The 17,953-nt window shown below is 33.5% G+C and overlaps 1 protein-coding gene across 1 annotated transcript in view; it reads left to right on the top strand.

Moving 5' to 3' along the window:
• The window catches only part of ADAMTS20 (ADAM metallopeptidase with thrombospondin type 1 motif 20), a 110,716-nt gene that overhangs the window by 56,661 nt on the left and 36,102 nt on the right, over positions 1–17,953 (top strand). The window contains exons 19-28 of the mRNA XM_062583717.1: positions 575–701; positions 1,299–1,509; positions 2,072–2,236; positions 2,942–3,106; positions 5,372–5,494; positions 6,780–6,887; positions 8,072–8,236; positions 8,454–8,744; positions 9,068–9,229; positions 10,985–11,161. Of these exons, the coding sequence (XP_062439701.1) occupies positions 575–701; positions 1,299–1,509; positions 2,072–2,236; positions 2,942–3,106; positions 5,372–5,494; positions 6,780–6,887; positions 8,072–8,236; positions 8,454–8,744; positions 9,068–9,229; positions 10,985–11,161 (1,694 nt within the window). The remainder of the gene's footprint in view (positions 1–574; positions 702–1,298; positions 1,510–2,071; positions 2,237–2,941; positions 3,107–5,371; positions 5,495–6,779; positions 6,888–8,071; positions 8,237–8,453; positions 8,745–9,067; positions 9,230–10,984; positions 11,162–17,953) is intronic.

The following is a 17,953-nucleotide window of genomic DNA, read 5'->3' as shown; positions in this document are numbered from 1 at the left end:
TACTCCTATTAGCAGATGCTAATAACGCCTGTACATGAGATTGACAATGGTAAGCTTCTTCTGATTTTGAGTCGGGCTGTAGACATGCTTAGGTGGTAAAAAAGGGGAGCTGTCAACTTTGGTACTTCTAGCAGGCCAGGAGAGCTTTCAGGTACCTGGTGCTCAAATTTTCTGCTGTCTTAAAGAAAGGGATCATGACCTTGAAGTAGACATGGTCATGTTTGGTAATTAGCCAAGAATAGTTGTGATGCATTTGGAATACTTAGCCTGCTGAGTACATGAACTGTTGCACTTTGTATTACAGTCTTCTGGAAGTTGAATGCCCTCATGAGATCATCATAGTATAGCTGGGAGCCATCAATAGTTGGTGGGTGTGACTTGGACAAGGTTGTTCTCCACAGGATTTTAGTCAGCTGCACAAAGTTAACATGTTTGTGCAGAATCTGCTGTTTACAAAGATTAATGTTAATGGGGTATCTCAGTTAAATTCCTAAACTACGAACTGGAAATCATTAGTGGGAAAAAGGCACTCTTATTTTAGCACTTTTTTGCTTTTGTGTGTGTTCTTTCCAAGGTATTCGAAGAAGAAGAATGACATGCATACGTAAAAGTGATCATGTGGTAGTTTCTGATCAAAGATGTGAACTTACACCTTCTGTAACAGAAGTCTTTGAGGAGTGTAATACAGAATGTGAATTAAGGTAAAAAGATGTTCTAAACTGATGGTGCTGTTGGTGCTCTTATTTATTTTTATTGTTAGAGATCAAAAATAATTCAGACTGCTTTGTTCCTTCTCCTTCAATCCCTTGCTTCCTCCCTCAAATCTTTTGTTTTAATGGATATATATGTTAGATTTACATCTCTAAAACTACATAAAACTAATATATTTTTCTATTTTTTAGTCATTAAGTCCAAAGTCTTCTGTTAGAGTTATGAATTTCTTCTTTACATGCTTGACTAAAAAGTAGTATTACTGGACATAATACATTTTTCACTGGATTTATACCTACAACTGGAACTAATTTTGAACACAATCGTGTTTTTGCACTCTAAGAAAGTGCAAAATGAAGTGTGTAGAAGGTGAATGATCAGAATTATAGCTTGTGTTTTTTGAAAAGAATTTTTAAACATAAGAATCAAATTCCTTTACATTGCTTTGAAAATTCCAGTCTTTATATAGGCTTTATAGTCATATTTATCTGTTACCTAAAATTTATATTTTATAACTATATTCTCTAAGTGCTTTATATTTATTTTTTAAAACATAGTTAGTTTTCTATAACAGTTTATCCTTGTAGGTGGCACAGTATTGGCAAAAGTGACTGCACATCAAAGTGTGGCCCAGGGTATCGTTCTTTAGAAATCCTTTGCATGAAGTACTCTGTTTCAAAAGGACTCAGTGCTCCAGTGGATGATAAATACTGTGCTGATCAGCAGAAACCACCAACCAGGGAGCCCTGTCATGGTGACTGTATGTTAACAAGTTGGCACTACACACAATGGTCAGAGGTACAAATTCAAAACCTTATAGTTGTACCATTAAGGTTCTGAACAAGGTTCATATCAGATTTTTATTTTTATATCTATTTTTTCACTTAAATAACTAAAAGAAAATAATGTTTGACAAATTCAGTGTTGTAAGAGGAGTTAATACCTCTGTATTTAGGTAACTACAGGACAAAATTCCTCATATATTTGTGAGAAACTGTAGATAACTAAATTGTTTGCAGCTTGCCTTTGGACGTGAGCAGAAAAGATCTGACCATTCAATGTGTATCTGTTATTTACAGTATTAATAATTTAGTTCTCTGAGTATTTTAAAGAAAAAAAAGTGAGTAGAATTTCAGCTTTAATATTAATTAAAGAGTGCTATCTTGGAACTACTGAACAAGGCGCCAAATTTATCTCTGATGCACATATCTGAAGTACATAGACTTAAATGGAGATGAGACAGGATGCAATTTTCCTACATGATTTTTGATGTCTTTTGTCTTTAAGCCTGATAATGTATTTTGAGCTGTTTTTTACTGTGGTATGTTTCATGTTTTACAATATTTTTTGTATACTGCAGTGTTCAAGGAGCTGTGAAAGAGGTGTCAGAACCAGAGAAGCTTTTTGTATGAACAATTTGGGTCGCCATCTTCCTGACAGAGAATGCCATGAACTTCCAAGAATCATAACACAGAATTGCAATGAATTCTTATGTCCAAGCTGGTCTGTTAGTGAGTGGAGTGAGGTAACAAACTATGGACAAACCATGGAAAACTTAAAACTTACTTGGTAGTGCACATCAATATTAAAATAAGCTGCCTTGAGTATTTTTTTTCTAGTTACTTTTGGACATAAGAAAGTAAAAGTACTTAAGTGCTGGGATTCTGCTGATGTACATAGTGGGTGTACATACATCACAAGAACTTGTGAAATGCATACCAATAATTAATTTTTTCTCTGAAATGCTACAATAAAAAGGGATAGTGAAACTACTTAGAGTAGATCTGTCTATAGTACTATGCATACCTTCCTTTGTTATAGTGTGAACCATTCAGTCAAGTGAAGAAAAAAATTATGTCCATTTTGTTATAGATTATATGTATATAATTGAATCATGGATCATTTAAATATGTTTCCTGTGAAAGCTGTGCTATATGCATTCATATTTTAAATAAGTATACTTTTTTAATGGCAATGAATGAACAGTACATTGTTTTCATATTTTTATAGCTTTAGAAACTTAACAGTGATTCCTGTGTCTGTGTATATCATCACATTTAGGATGATATTTACTAGAAACTGAAGAGTTCGCAGAAGAACTATTCTTGTTGCACTACTTACATTCCTGGAATATTTTTGTCATTTATGTGATCTTTGTAGTCCACCAGACTACTAAAAAGAGAAAAAATTCGTGTCTTATTAAATGGGTAAATCTAATATAATTTTACAGTGTCCTGTGACATGTGGCAAAGGAATGAGACATCGACAAGTATGGTGCCAACTTAATGATGAACAACTGAGAGACGATTTCTGTAATCCAAGTGATAGACCAGAATCAGTAACACCATGTGAACTTCATGAATGTGCATCTTGGCAAGTAGGGCCTTGGGGATCGGTGAGTACCTAAGGATTTCTGTCTTTTTGGCTTTAGTTCAGACTTTAGGTAAACACAAAACGATGCCATTTAAATACTTTTGTTGTGACTTTAGTAGCTTCTTCAAGTGGATTGATTCACATCTCCCTGTGCTCCCATTGGCTATCTAAGCCTAGGAACATTCACATAGAAGTTGGATGCCTAAACTATGAGCCTTGATTTCTAAGACTGCTAATGCTATTTCACATGAACATATTTCATCTCCAAAATAATGAAAATAGTTGTAGATAGCAAAACATTCAGATCAATGGGACAGGTGAATATCCAAATAATTATAAATACATTGACATATTTAAATGGTAGTTGTAACTTAGAGCATAGAATCGTGTATACTAATAATATCAGAAAAAAGGCATTGTATTTGGCTGAATATTTTATTTTTTTGTACAATCTTCAGTGATAAAAGAGCTTCTGTCTCTTTATCTGAAAGTGAAGTTCAAGAATATGTTCTTTTTTTCTGATGATGCTCATCTAAAGTATACCAGAGAGGCTTCAAATTTCCAGAAAAAAGTGAATTAATTTGAGAAGGAAACTTTTGTCACCAGAAAGATGAGAATTAATTCAAAAATAAGGCACTCAGTTTCACAGAGGTTTGATATGTTCAGATTACTCAAACCAAAAGAGGTATTGTTTATTCACAGTAATTGTTGGATGTTAGTGAGAACTCATAAGTGAATGGCAGGTGCTATTTATTTTTTACATATAACCTGTTGATAAAATATCTAATAAATAAACTTTGGGAAATAACATATATTTTTAACTTACACATTTCTTTTGTACAGAGCTTGTCTCATGTTGTGTTTTTTTACTGCAGAGATTACCATGCCATTCTTTAACAGAATGTTGAATGTCTTTTTGGTAATCTTTTGGTCACAGGATGCTGGCTTCCCATTTTTAGATGCTAAGTGCAAATGGGAAATAGGAAATTTAATTAATTAGTCCTATGATATTTTTTATTTGAATAGGAAATCACACTGTATAGCTCTTCTGGAATAACTCTTTAACAGGAAATTTATCAGTTTATGAGCTGAAGCAAAGTTTTGTATTGGAATTATTCCACTGTGCCATCTGGTACTAGCTACTTATGACCTGGATTTTTGTTATTTCGTGCTTGAACCACAAGATTTGTAGGGTGGGATTTATTTCATACTGCTTTGAGCCATCTAAAAGTTTAGGTGCCTTCTTTAATAATACTGTTGGCACACTCCATAGAGAAGAGTAAGGTGTGAATAGCTCCAGCTGATGATTCATTTATCTAGGGGGTCTCAATTAAGCTACCCATTCATAAACTGTCAGTGCCAGCTGAGTCTTGATTATATCAGACAGTCTGACATGGTGAGCAGATAAGGCATAGAATGTATGGGAGACTAACTCCTTTCTAGGGTGGCAGAGGGATGAGCATATTCCAGAGTATCTCCCATGGCATCTGTTTGAAGTAACTAAATCAATCATAAAGTACCTGAGATGAGCAGGGTAAATAACTTTCTAGAGGTTCCTATCTCTGTCTGCTGGCTACAGAGGCACCCTAGATGGCTACAGCTATATCGCACTATCTGCCAAGGATCTATTCCTGAAAAATTCAACAGTGATAAAAGGGATAGCAAAGCAGTATTTCTCATAAAAATGAACATATTGGGAGTAGGGGGACTGCATGCAAGGACTTGGGAAATACTTGCCATATAAATACAGAGAGACAGTATATCTGATGAGGAGGATGGAGATGCAGAAGCAGGACTATCAGCTGGAGAGGCTTGCTTTTCAAGCTTTTTAGAGATGATCACTTTTCCTTTGTCTAGGGAACTACATTGTGCTTCTGGACAGTATAATCAGTGGAATTTAGAGAGTAATTCATCTGATTTAAGCTAAACCTCTTAACTGCTCACTAAGTAGACTTTTTGGTTAGATTAGTATGTAAAGCACACATGTGCCTTACAAACTGAATTCTAAATTTTTAAATTTTGTGCACATTGTCTGAATTACTAGGCTGGCCTTTAGGCATGTAAATCAGTAGTTGTTCAGTAGACATTAAGATTATTGCTCAATTTCTAAATCATTCGACATGTTAAATTGCCATTAGAATGGTAAAAAATATTTTTAAAAGTTGTGCATCATTTCTTAATTATTAAATTTCTACTCATGATATAATGAATTTTAAAATAGAAAATTTAATGAAAAATTAAATTTGAATAATTTTATTTCAAGTATGTGAACTACTGATTTTAACAGTGTGCTGTAACTTGTGGTCACGGATACCAGATGCGTGCAGTCAAATGTGTTGCTGGGACTTACAGAGTTATTTTGGATGATGACAGAGAATGCAATGCTGCTACTCGTCCCAGGGACAGTCAAGTAAGTAAACAATTACTTTCATTTGGTAATGCTTTTTAGCACAAATACTGTCTACTGACTTTTGGGGGAACTCATGGAAAACAAGTTCTAACATGCAAAAAAAATACTGAAACTGTCTTCTCCTTCTGTATGCTTCAAATTTTGCCTGAGGAATTAAAAGCAATTGGGAGATTGGAGATAAGAAAATTTAGTATATGATTGAAGGGATGCAGAGACCTTTGGGTATTTGTAAAAAGCTCCAACATGTTCAGTGATGTAAAGAAACTGATCACCTGATTGCCATGATGCACAGTAGTTGCACCTAGTTGGCCTGGTATTCTGCTCTGTAATTCTAGCATTAAAAGAAAAACAAGGTTATTTGAAGAAAACTTTGATTATTGGAATGAGATTAATTCAGAACTGTATAGATATGAACTTGTATATATGAATGTATGATATGGTTCTCCACCTTTCTCTTTTGTCCAAAGTTACTTCTTTAGCACTTCTCTTAATTTAGATCTATCCTTTTTCGTAAGAAATATTTGTTTACTACAGTCAATGGATTTACCTTCAACTAAAAGCAATTAGTGTCTTAGATGCAATACCTGTGTATTAATATAATGATCCAGCCAGTAGATTGTTGAAGCACAACAATTATATCCAGTTTAGTTGGTAACCATTGAGAGCAACTCTGGTTGCCATCCCAAGAACAAAAAAAAGAGGATTCCATCATCCAGTAAACTAGTCAGAATTACTCCTGTGAGGACCTCTTGAATAAGACTCAAAATAAAAAAAGCTAAGTAATTCATACAAAGTAATTTCCACTCATGCAGAAACACACCAGGTTTGAATATATCTCATATTTTGAATAGTGATGCCAGTTCAACTGTTGACTGAAACTGGACAATTTCGTGTTCTCTGTAGCTGAAGGTATAAGGAAGAGCACAGCCACCATCATCTCTCAGTTCTTCTTTACTCACATGGCTGTGAAACAGAACACAGTAATGTTGATTTCACTTGTTTCCAGCAAGTTCCCCAATATAATTCTTTCTCAAAGTGGATATATTTGTGGTTACTACTAGTATAGCTTTATTATCAAGTAACTATTCTTTGTCTCTCAATTTGAAACAAAAACAAATAAAAAACTTTTGAATAATGCTATGGAAAATTAGAAAATAATATTTATTTGTCAATTCATGCTGCCTTATTGTAATTGTATGATCTACGTTTTTGGGTGAGCCGTTTACTTTACGTTCACCTGTTCCCAAAATTGTATTTTTAAAGTTGCTCTTTTTCTCTTCCACAGGAATGTGAGTTGCCCTCTTGTCCAGAAAATACAAAATTATGGAGTACATCACTTCCTCTAATTCATATGGGGAAGGTGACTCAATGGAGATACGGATCATGGACCCCAGTACGTTATGTAATAGTGGTCATGACTTGCAAAGCTATCCTGCACTTTTTCACCCATTTTCCTACTGTGTAAAGATACACTCTCATCAGTGTATCTTTCAGACTGAAATCTGCTTGGGGTAATTCTTTAACAAAATTATTAACTTTTTTAAAGACTTTTTTTTCTGGAAGTAGTTGACACTCTAAGCAAATTCTGTGTTTCACATCTAGCAGGGAAGATAAGGAAGAAAACCTGAGAGTTTGGGCACTGGAGTTCTGAGCAGAATAGCTTTCATGTGATTGAGAGTGTTCAAGGAAGTAGGTTTTAAAATAATGGATTAGTTTCTGAATGTGGAAAGCATATTTCATTCTAAAAAACTACTTAAATCTTTCATGTGAGTAGTAATGGTAAGAAGTTTTGGTCTTCAAAGATCTCATGCTAGATAATTTGAAGAATAAATGTTACAAATAAATTCAGTTTATACACAAACATTATTTAAGAGAAGAGTTTTTTAGTTTTGTAATGATAAAAATTAGTCTTATTTGACAGAGATGAAAATTTTAAGTCATTTATAAAAATATAGGTGTTTCTGTTAATCACTTGAGGTTCTTAGCAAAGCATAAAACATGATTATATCTTTGCACAGGTTGACTAAATAGTAGTAACAAGTGCGTAGGTTGAGGCTACTGAAAAGCTCACTGCTAAATCCACCTTGCACTTTTCAACTGTGAAGCCAACAGAAGGGGCTCAGAGGAATATACTGATATAAAAAACAATAGCAAGTGAATCCTAAATGTCAGTTAATGTAAATATTTCATCATAATCAAGTAATTAAAATGTGCTTGAAGTTCCTGTCCAATGTGTCTTAAGAATAAAATACCATCTGCAACTTTATAAAGATTCCATGTTATATTTGAAATGTTACCTGTTCAGATATGCGGAATTAATTCAGCAGAACTATGGCCATGCATTTCAGTGCCCAGCCAAGGGGAATTTATGACCTAAACCATCCAGCATTGTTTCACTTTCCTTCCTTAATGCATGGCTCTATTAGTGTAGTTTCGTATCAGTGTGAGATGGGAATCTGGTTCTCAAGGTTTAATTCTGAATTCAAACCAATACTAAGCTATGTTAGTATTTCAGATGCTTGCATAGTCTTCTTTTGATCTTCTAAAGTGTGATGAGCCTGGACTGTTTTCTCACAGTGCTCTGCATCCTGTGGAAAAGGTGATCGTGCTCGCTATGTGAGTTGTAGAGATGCTCATGGAGGAATAGCAGATGAATCTTTTTGTGCTCATTTACCACGACCAGCTGAAATTTCAAGCTGCTTTAGCCCATGTGGAGAGTGGCAAGTTGGAAACTGGTCCCCTGTAAGTATTACTTGAATTGGCTTTTAATGTCTTTATTAGATTTTGGGGCAAATTTTCTGGTTGTAAATTGTGATTTCTTATTGTGTACAAGCATGACTAAAGCTGCATCCCTTGAAAAAATAACATGTACCTTTATTATTGTCAAAAGTAAATATGAATGTCTTGGATTATTTATCATCAGTATTCTATCATAAATATTGGATTAATTTTTGGCCAGTGCACAGTTACGTGTGATAGTGGAGTGGTAACGAGACAAGTTATCTGCGTCAACTATCATCAGCAAATCAATGACAATTACTGTGATCCCGAGGGCCGTCCTTCCAAAGAACAGGAATGTAACATGCCACCATGTCCACCAGTTTATCATCATATTCCTAAAATACATGACCATCCAAGCCATTTTCCAGAAACAGATTACCTTCCAATACACTATCCACAAGATAATGTAAACCAGTGGAACCATCCTTCTGTGGGAGGATATCAGTGGAGAACTGGACCCTGGGGAGCAGTAAGAAATTTTTTAAATATATTGATGGGTTCTGTCATAGATGTGTTAGTGTTTCAAGAAAGTTATTGCAGAATGAATTTGGTTAAATTAAAAGTATATTTCTTTTAAAATTTTTTGATCTGAAAATAAATATATTCAATTTAAAATGTATATTTTTTTGCATTTTCAGCATTAAAATGCTTCTATATGATAGTAATTTTAATTTGCAAATCTCCAGTTTTGCATGCTAACATAAAAATTTTAATTTAAAGTTGTTTTAACCAACATATTGTATGTTTTACTGATTATACAATAATGATATATATGTTTACATGTTTTGCTAGTGCTCTAGTACTTGTGCAGGTGGATTCCATCGTCGGGTTGTAGTGTGTCAAGATGAAGAAGGAAGAAGTGCTAGTTATTGTGATGAGGCAACAAAACCTCCAGAGTCAAGACACTGTGATTCTGGACCCTGCCCACGTTGGAACTATGGGAATTGGGGAGAAGTAAGATTATTTCACTTTCAAAGGGAAATGTTATTTACCACATAAACTTAGAAATAGTAAAACAATTATTCGTCTGAATCGAACAGTAGACCATGTTTTACTTATTTAAAAAGAATCCATTTCAATCCATATATCAAAAAATTTGTTCCTTGATCAAATCCAGAACTGTAGTGTAAATATGGGTACTGAATTATACATCCAAAAGAAGTAAGTATTGTATGATGCTAAGTATGTACAAAGTGATTGGAATTATGCCATTATATTTGTTAAACAGTAGAATAGTGATAACTCAGAAATTCTAGTTTTATTTATACTTTTCTGGTATTTCACAAGTTAATAAGTACCTGCTGTAAAAAAAACTTATAACTGAATGTTGCAGTAGTTTCTCGAATATTGAGTCATACAAAACCATTTTCTATTCCAAAAAGACTGTGTGAGAAAAACTTCTCTGTAATAGCTACTTTAAGAAAAAATAAACCCAAGAAACCTAAATGGAAGTTATATTTTACCTCAAATTTATTAAGTAGTGACTGGAATAACATTGTCCATATGAACATGTTAGAAGAAGGAAAAAAATGCTGTGTTGTAGCTATGAATTAGAAGGTATGAAAATAAGATCATACATTTAAAAAGTGTGCCTGGATTAAATAGCTTGTTGTCTTAAAGGCAGAAATAGAATCAGTTGTAGTAGCTTCAAGTATGCTAAATCTGAACACTGGCAACTTCCGCTCTTAAATGCTTTATCATCAATATGCTTTGATGCAATATTATACATTCTTGGACAAAGAAAGGTTTCTCCCTGCTATGTATTGTCAAGATTTGACCATGCATTTTTCCTCAGACACCACAGAGAGAGAAAATTACCTGGTTAGTTTGGCATTTGTTCTAGTCTAACCTCTTGTAGTTTTTGCTTATTCTTGGATACCTCAATATCTAGAGCTGGAGAAAACAAGAAAAATTAATCAAGTGACTTTTCTTATTTTGTCCAGTTCTAGCCATTGAGGCCAGTCTGAATGTCATGTTCTTTCAGACCATAGCTGCAGATTGAATTCCAGTTAATGCAGGCACAGCAAGTCATTTCTAATTTAGAATCCTCTGAACTGTAGTAGGAATTTATAATTTATTGGAATATGCTGACTTTTGATCAAATTGATCATAATAGTTCATTAGAAATGAGAATTCAGGTTATTGTCTGAAAACACTAGAATTAGAGAATTACGAGAGAACTGAAACTAGAATGAACAGAGAATAAAATTTTTATAGCTATGTGGGCACATACTAGAAGAAAGTCAAAACATAAACTACATCCTGTATATACTAATACTTAGTCTATGTAAGTTAGACTATAAGAAAATGTGTCCAGTATCTGAGACTTCTCTTGTCTGGCAAGGATACCATTTTTAGGACTGATTTTCACCTTTTCCTGCTATAAAAGAGCTATATATCTATACGCTTATTCTCACAAAAAATTATATCTCATTGATAGAGCAGATTATCCCTGTTATTGAGACTTTTTCTAGACAATCATTTGTCAAAGTTTAAAAATTCGGTTTTGTAAACTGTTTGTTGAAAGAATTGTCATTTCATTACATGAGTTTAGGCTCTCAGTACTCATTCTTGGATGGGGTGTCCAGGGATTATGAAGATAAACATAGTAAGTCATAACATGTGTTGATTATTGCTATATCTTTTTGGATTAATGATGTGTGAAGATTCTTTTAACAAAGATATTGTATATAAAATTCTGTATTTTAGTGTACTCAGACATGTGGAGATGGAATAAAGACAAGACTGGTGATTTGTCAACTTCCTACTGGCCAAATGTTGGGTGATCAAAACTGTGAAATTCTAGACAAGCCACCTAATATGGCACAATGTAATGTGCATTCTTGCCCTGGTGATGTTTCATGGCATCGGGGACCGTGGAAATCGGTACGATAGCATTCACTAATATTTTTTTACTTTCTTACTCTTTCTATTGCTCTCTCCTCTTTCATTTTAAAGATTATTTTGGTACTTTATTTGATAACAGTGAAAAAATAATGCATGTGGAATATAGTCTATGTAGTTTCATTAAGCAAATGCTCCTGCCCTCATTGAATTAAGTGGAAACTGCCATTTTCTTCAGCAGGAACAGTATCATGCTCAGTGAAATATCATAGAAGTTTATCAGAAATCATCATAGCAGATAGCAATAATTAATAGTTTATTCTGTTTTGAAGGCTTATGAATTGATCTGTGTTATAATTTAAAATGATATACTGTAATTTATACTGTAGTATTAGCTACCTATTTATATTTGTAAAAAGGCTTTCCAGTGCATAACATTTTTTAATTAATACTATATTTAAGTATAAAATATCTCACATATGTATATTACACTGTCATCAAACAACATTTTACTCCATATTACATGTACATTTTTGTATAAAGGTTTATATTTGTGGATTTTAAACAAATGGCTAATTAAAATTGTCTGTGTATAAGTATGTATGTAACTATAATATGTTACTGTCTATATGTTACTGTCTATTAATGTGTAAAAATCACCACAGTAATGACCATTAATCTTTAAAATTGCCACTAGCAGATAATTAACATCCTGAAGTAAACTTAACATACTCTACACTAGAGTACATTATATTTCTCAAGCTATGAATTTGACAGCAATATTTATTAGCTATTATGCTCAATTTTAAAGTGATTAATGGCTGTCAAAGTAGGTGGGTCTAGCTCTGATTTCATAGAAAAAGTGCAAAAATTGTCATTGACATCCCTGGGAGATGGGCAAGGATCACAATTCTATACAACCTTTTTATTAGTAAAATTGTGTAATTTGGTGATTTTAATTAATTTGGAAACATTTTTAAAATGAATGCTGAATTTCAATGTGAAATAATTTCTCAATATTTGCATTTTCTCTTCTAATCTGTTGCAAATACACTTTAAAATGGAAATCTGTGTTAATAATTTATCACCGTATTGCTTTCTTCCACTGTGCAAAACAGAGTTTTAGTTTTGTTTTTAACAGATACTAGAGTATCTTATTTAGTCATTAACCAAAGAATTTGTGGTGACTCGCTAATACTTATCTTTATTAGTGTATGTACTTCATGTACTGAGAAGCCGAGCATTCATACAGAATTGCCTCTGAACTCAACGTTTGTTTTCCTTTTAGATCTAAAATTTTCCACAACCTGTTTTTTCCCTGAGTGATGCAGCTTGCACTGCATTAGTAACTTACCTGTTGTAGGAATAAGATCCCAATAAGTGCTGTTTTATAAATGTCATATATGGCTTAGTTGTGCAAAGATTTTATGTTGTTTTATATCTCAGTTGACATAAAAGCCATTTTAATCCTTCAAAATTAAGTTTAGAATCCAATCAAATGATGAAGAAGAGTGTTTATGGCCTCTTTTTTAATTCGATTCCAAATTCTGGAAGTATTCAATACTGGTTTTCAATTCATCGGTTTAGCCTTCGCCAATGAGTGACTGACTAGTGCTGTGATAGTTTGGCATGAGATTAAGGCTCTGCCTATCTTTCATATTTCTAGAGCACAGTATGCTCTCATATAGGATACTGTTATTGTACTCATGAAGGGTACTGTTAATGGGTGAATATTGTTGGGGATCAAGTGTGTCACATCTATACCTATTCCCTTATCTGTAAAGGCTGCAAGATAAAACACAATCTGTATTTTTGATAAAAGCAGTGAGTAGTATGTGTGTGTCTAGACAGTGATGTCAAGCTTCAGGAGAAACTAAAATGTGAGACTTCTCACATTTAGTAAAAGTTGCCATAATTGATTAGGTGCTAGTTTTTGCTTCTAGCATCCATAGCATAAATAAAATACATGGAGAGGGTGAGCAGAAGAAAGGCAAATTTTGAACAGTTGCTTCATCTGGAACAACTCTTTGACCTTGCTCTACACTGGCCCCATCTTTGGGCCAGCCAGTTCAGAAATGGTTATAACAATTGCTTAAAAAACTTTCTTCTCATTCCAGTTTAGCTCTGTCTAAACCACGTCAGAACTAAAAGCTGTAACTCGCTTATTATTCCACTTTTTAGACAGCCAGGTAGTTTTCTCTGATTTTGGTCTGAAGGGGAAATAGATTCAGGAAAAAGTGTGATTAACGAAGACTCAGATAGAATCACTAGAGAGTCAGTCTGATGCAAGGCATGGATTGTGCTATTTTATCAGTCGTCAGTTTCTTTTATTTGGAAATGAAGACCTCTATTGGGTGACTGCCTTCTGTTGAGGACACAGTTATAATTAAACTAATCATTTTAATGATGAATTTTACTTAGAATTTTTAAAGATACTTAGGAGATCAAATCAATAGAAATTAGTGACATTTATTAAAGTAGCCACTTTAAACCAGCATTCTTTCTGGAAATCTAATCAACTACACACAGAAATACCAGATATTTGACCTCTGCAAGTCTTTGAATTGCTACCTTTAGGCCATTATTGGTGAAAAACTAGAGATCCATAGTGCATGGCTACTTGAGCCAGTCCACTGTGTGCAGAAAGAAAGGGAAGATGATTAAAGTGACTAAAATATAAGTTATTCAAAAGCAAAAAAATAAAACTCTTCAATTTCTATTTCCTTGTATGAGGTTAATCCTTTTATTCAAAGATTTGGGGGGCTAGAGTATTTCCAAAGTCTGTTTTAGGAAGAAAGGCTTTTGCTCCAGTAAACTTTCTGCTGCCCTCTGAGTCTTTCAAGACTTTTTCAGTCAGTTTTTCTGGTGTTCTAGATTTTTCGTGACTATCTTTTACTACAGTCTTTGTGGTTTTGGCCCTCTTTTGATCCCATGCTTGGCCTTGATAAAGCCAAGGAGCTAGTCACTCTTACCTTAAATCCTTTGAAGCCGTGAATCTGTGGTTAACTTACCTCTTACATGATTATTGTTCCAGCTTACTTCTTTAACAGCTTTAACCTTTAAAAGTTTCTCCTTTTACTCTCTCCTTTGATTTATTTCTCTGCATTCTGGCAAACAGCACTACTGAATCAGAAAGGAACAAAGTATTTATTAAATAGTTTATGTATAGACTATATTCCCTGTCTTTACACTGAGCACCTAGGTACTGACTAAAACCTGTCTTGCTTTCCATATGAAATCTTAAGGTGAAGGGACTATGTGTAAAACATGATAAGTTATCTTTTTATATGTATGCTTGTGTCTTCTCAAAAGGAGAAGGCTTTGCTAAATATAATAAACTTCAGATAGGCTAAAGATATGGGATTAAGATGCTAGGATATAGATAAGTTAAACCTTTTCATTGTAAAGAGTGTGTGTTCATGGATCCCGATAGTTTTAAAAGATTGCTTTTCTGTTTGCCATCCTATTATTTCTCTTCGAAGATACACTCATAGGGATATTCAGCTCTTCTTCTAACCCATTTTTTTTTATTAGTTAATGTTAGTTCTTGGAAGGATTTTTCAATATTTATCTTTGGCAATCTGTATATGTTAGTTAAGAATACAAAATGAAAACTCTTTTGAGTCCAAGAACTAAAGCTATATTAAAATAGTACTTCTGAAGAAAGAAAAATTATTTAGGGATAACTTTGGTTACTTTGGAGTACTATCTGGTACTCCAAAATGGTGTGAGGCAGATGAGACTTAAATTCTGTAGGCTTATACCATTCAAGGACACTTTCTCACAGATATTATCCTTTATTGTCATCATACTGGTATGGCTTAGAAGCTCCTTTGTGCTGCGAGGTGTATTTCTTAATTTGGTGACAGTCCTCCACTTATAAAGCATTTCTTCTAGGATTTTTTAAAGAGTTAAGTATTGAAAATTAAAATCGGGCAATAGAAATAATGATCCTAGATGCATACATTTGCGGGACTACCTTATATTTCAAAAGAAGCAACTTTCGATTTTTCTACAGAATTAACTAAGTACAGGTTAAATATAATTCCATGCCATTGATGTAAATGCATCTTACAAAGGCTGCTGGATAAGGATTCAGAGAGTGACAAAGTAAGGATTGCAAGACATTAAGATACAGTATCTTTCTACCTTCTATGCAAACTATGTACTTGTTTTTAGAAGAGCAAGCTTGCTTTAGTTTTAATTCATGTTCAAGAAAATTTTTTATTACATGAATAAAATGCTAGTTTGATTAACATTCTGGCTTGTTCCAAAAATAAACAACAAAAAGAAGTTTCTTTTTTTTTAGAATAGTTCTTCATTTCTATATTCCAGGTGGATACTTTATTATCCATTTTTGTAGTTGTAGACTGCCATTAGTTGTGCAGCATGAGAGAGAAGGCAAATTACTTATGGCTCAAATATACAATAATTAAATGTATGATTATAATTCAGATTGAGAATCTTTGATCCTTTGAATGAGTTCAGAATCTTTATTATTCATGATATCTGAGCAAAGGCTTTGAAGTTTTGCAGGGAATATGCCTGGGAAACATATCCTTTTACTGGCAAGTTGAATTCATTTGATTAGGAGGTTATCGGCAGATTCTGACAATGATCTTTTTTGAATCTTTTCAGATCTTTTTTCCCCTCTTAGTTAAACACAAGTTTCCCAGTGTGTTTGCTTCTACTGAGAACTGAATCATACTCTCCTTTTGTTCAGCCTTAAAGAAATGGAGGGGTTTACACACAATCCATGCATCTTGAAGGCTCTGAATGATTTCATTATTTCTAAACTAGTATAAATCAATTCTAAATAATAGTGCTGTCGTACTCCTAACATAAATGAGGTTGATAAATATTATCAACCTCAACACTCCTAACTAAACAGTCCTATATAAACACTCCTAAATTCAAATATTCTAGGTCATTTTTTAGTCTGACATGTATCTAAGTACCTCATTCTTGATATATACATTGCTTTATTTATAGCATATTTATAAATTAAATAATGCTTTAGGTAAATTCATTCTTTGTATAGCTTAGAAGCTTACTTGAATGGAGTTGTGCCACCAGTAAGTTTGGCCAATATGTCTTGGATATTTTTCTTTTAGATCAGTCTTGTTTCTTTGTGAAGGGACTGAGGCAATGATCCAAAACTTCATGAAAGAATGAATAAACTACAACATAAAGAAGTATGGAAACCACATGTCACATTATATAATGTCAAGAAGAAATTCTGTAGCATTCTGACAGCTGACTAAGAGCACTTTGTTCTAATACAATTTTTATCCCTTCCTTCTTTCCAGACTGCATTATTGTTTTTTTGTAGTTAGTGCATACAGTAAGACTCATGATTTGGACTCACTAATTTTCTTCAGATTGGCTCAGGTTTTCTAACCTTAACGACAAGAAGTTGCTTTTAGTCAAAGCATGAAAAATGAGATTGTACATTTTCAAAGATGTCAAAAGGTTTTAAAACTGAGTTCCAGTGATGAGAGTTAACAATTTTGTACTAGATTTTTTTTTAGGATTGTATGTCTTTGTTAAAATTTTTAATATTAAGATCTTTTTCTTTGAACAGCATTTCCCATACCTAGATGTTTTAGTATTCTTAGCCAGACAGTTGTCTATTTACTGACAAAAAGTCACGTGGGAATATAATCAACAGTTAATCAGTTCAACAGTTAAATCTAGATGAAACAAATTTTCTGATTGTGCGTATACAATCTGTTCAGGTTTCATAAATAGAGCCAATGTAAAGTAGCTATACTATAGAATAAATAATACTTTAGCATAAAAAATGCTACACAATTTTAAATATCATTTCACTTACTTACAGATCCTTTATTCTTGACATATTTATCATACCTGAGTAGTTTTCAGGCAATAAAGAAGTGCTAAGTTCATCCCAGAATTATCTGACTATGAAAGTGTCATCTGATCCACTGAAGAGCTTAACTGTAAGAGCAGGTTTAAAGACATTTGAGCTGTTAGCTGCTACCTTCCAAGTGAAGTGCAGTACTTGACTGGGAAATAATTTGCCACACAGCAGCAAGTCAGGAGACTTCTGATGCCAAGGCCCTGGCGTGTGACCTAGGCAAAACATAAAATGTGAATTTAAGGTATGTGAGGAATTACAATGGAGAAATAAAATAGACTATCCTAAAATAGACAATGCCTTACAGTTTCACATAGTGAGGCAAGTTAGTTTGTTTGCATTTTTGGATAATAAGAATTTTGAATTTGAATTTTTAGGGAACTGATTTTTCTTTTGATCCTCCCAGCAGCCCCAGTGCATTTTTCAATCCTTGGAGTTCCAGGTAGCCAAATAGCAAGGTTCTTGCTTATGCAATCGACAGTACCTTGAAAGCTTTGTCTTTATTTGAGCTTTTATTCTTGTGTGAATGTGGAGATCAAGCTAAATTTATTAGAGACATTTTAACAGAGTATATGACAATTTGAAATACTTGTTTGCTTCCCATCCTTTCCAGTTCCTTTAGAAAGCACAAATACCTGAAACACAAGTCTACTGAAATCAAGTCTACTGAAATCTAAATTGTAACTGATTTTTCCTAAAGAAGTTACAGAAATCATCAATATATGTTCATGGCATTCATGAAACTAAATTTACAACATACATGTCTTACCAGAGCGCACACATCACAGAAGGCTGCTTTCAGTTGGAGGTAACAAGTATTGCCACGAAAGCAGACAGTTATGCCTTCATACCACCCTTAGTTTTGTCTCAAACAGCTTTCAGTCTTTTAGAGGCATCCTGTAGCTAGTTCCTTAATCTGACCAGTTTTGCAAATAGTTGTTGTATAGCTTTAT

This window comes from Rhea pennata, chromosome 1, assembly GCF_028389875.1.
Source record: "Rhea pennata isolate bPtePen1 chromosome 1, bPtePen1.pri, whole genome shotgun sequence".
NCBI lineage: Eukaryota > Metazoa > Chordata > Aves > Rheiformes > Rheidae > Rhea > Rhea pennata.
This window is presented reverse-complemented; position numbering and strand designations above follow the sequence as displayed.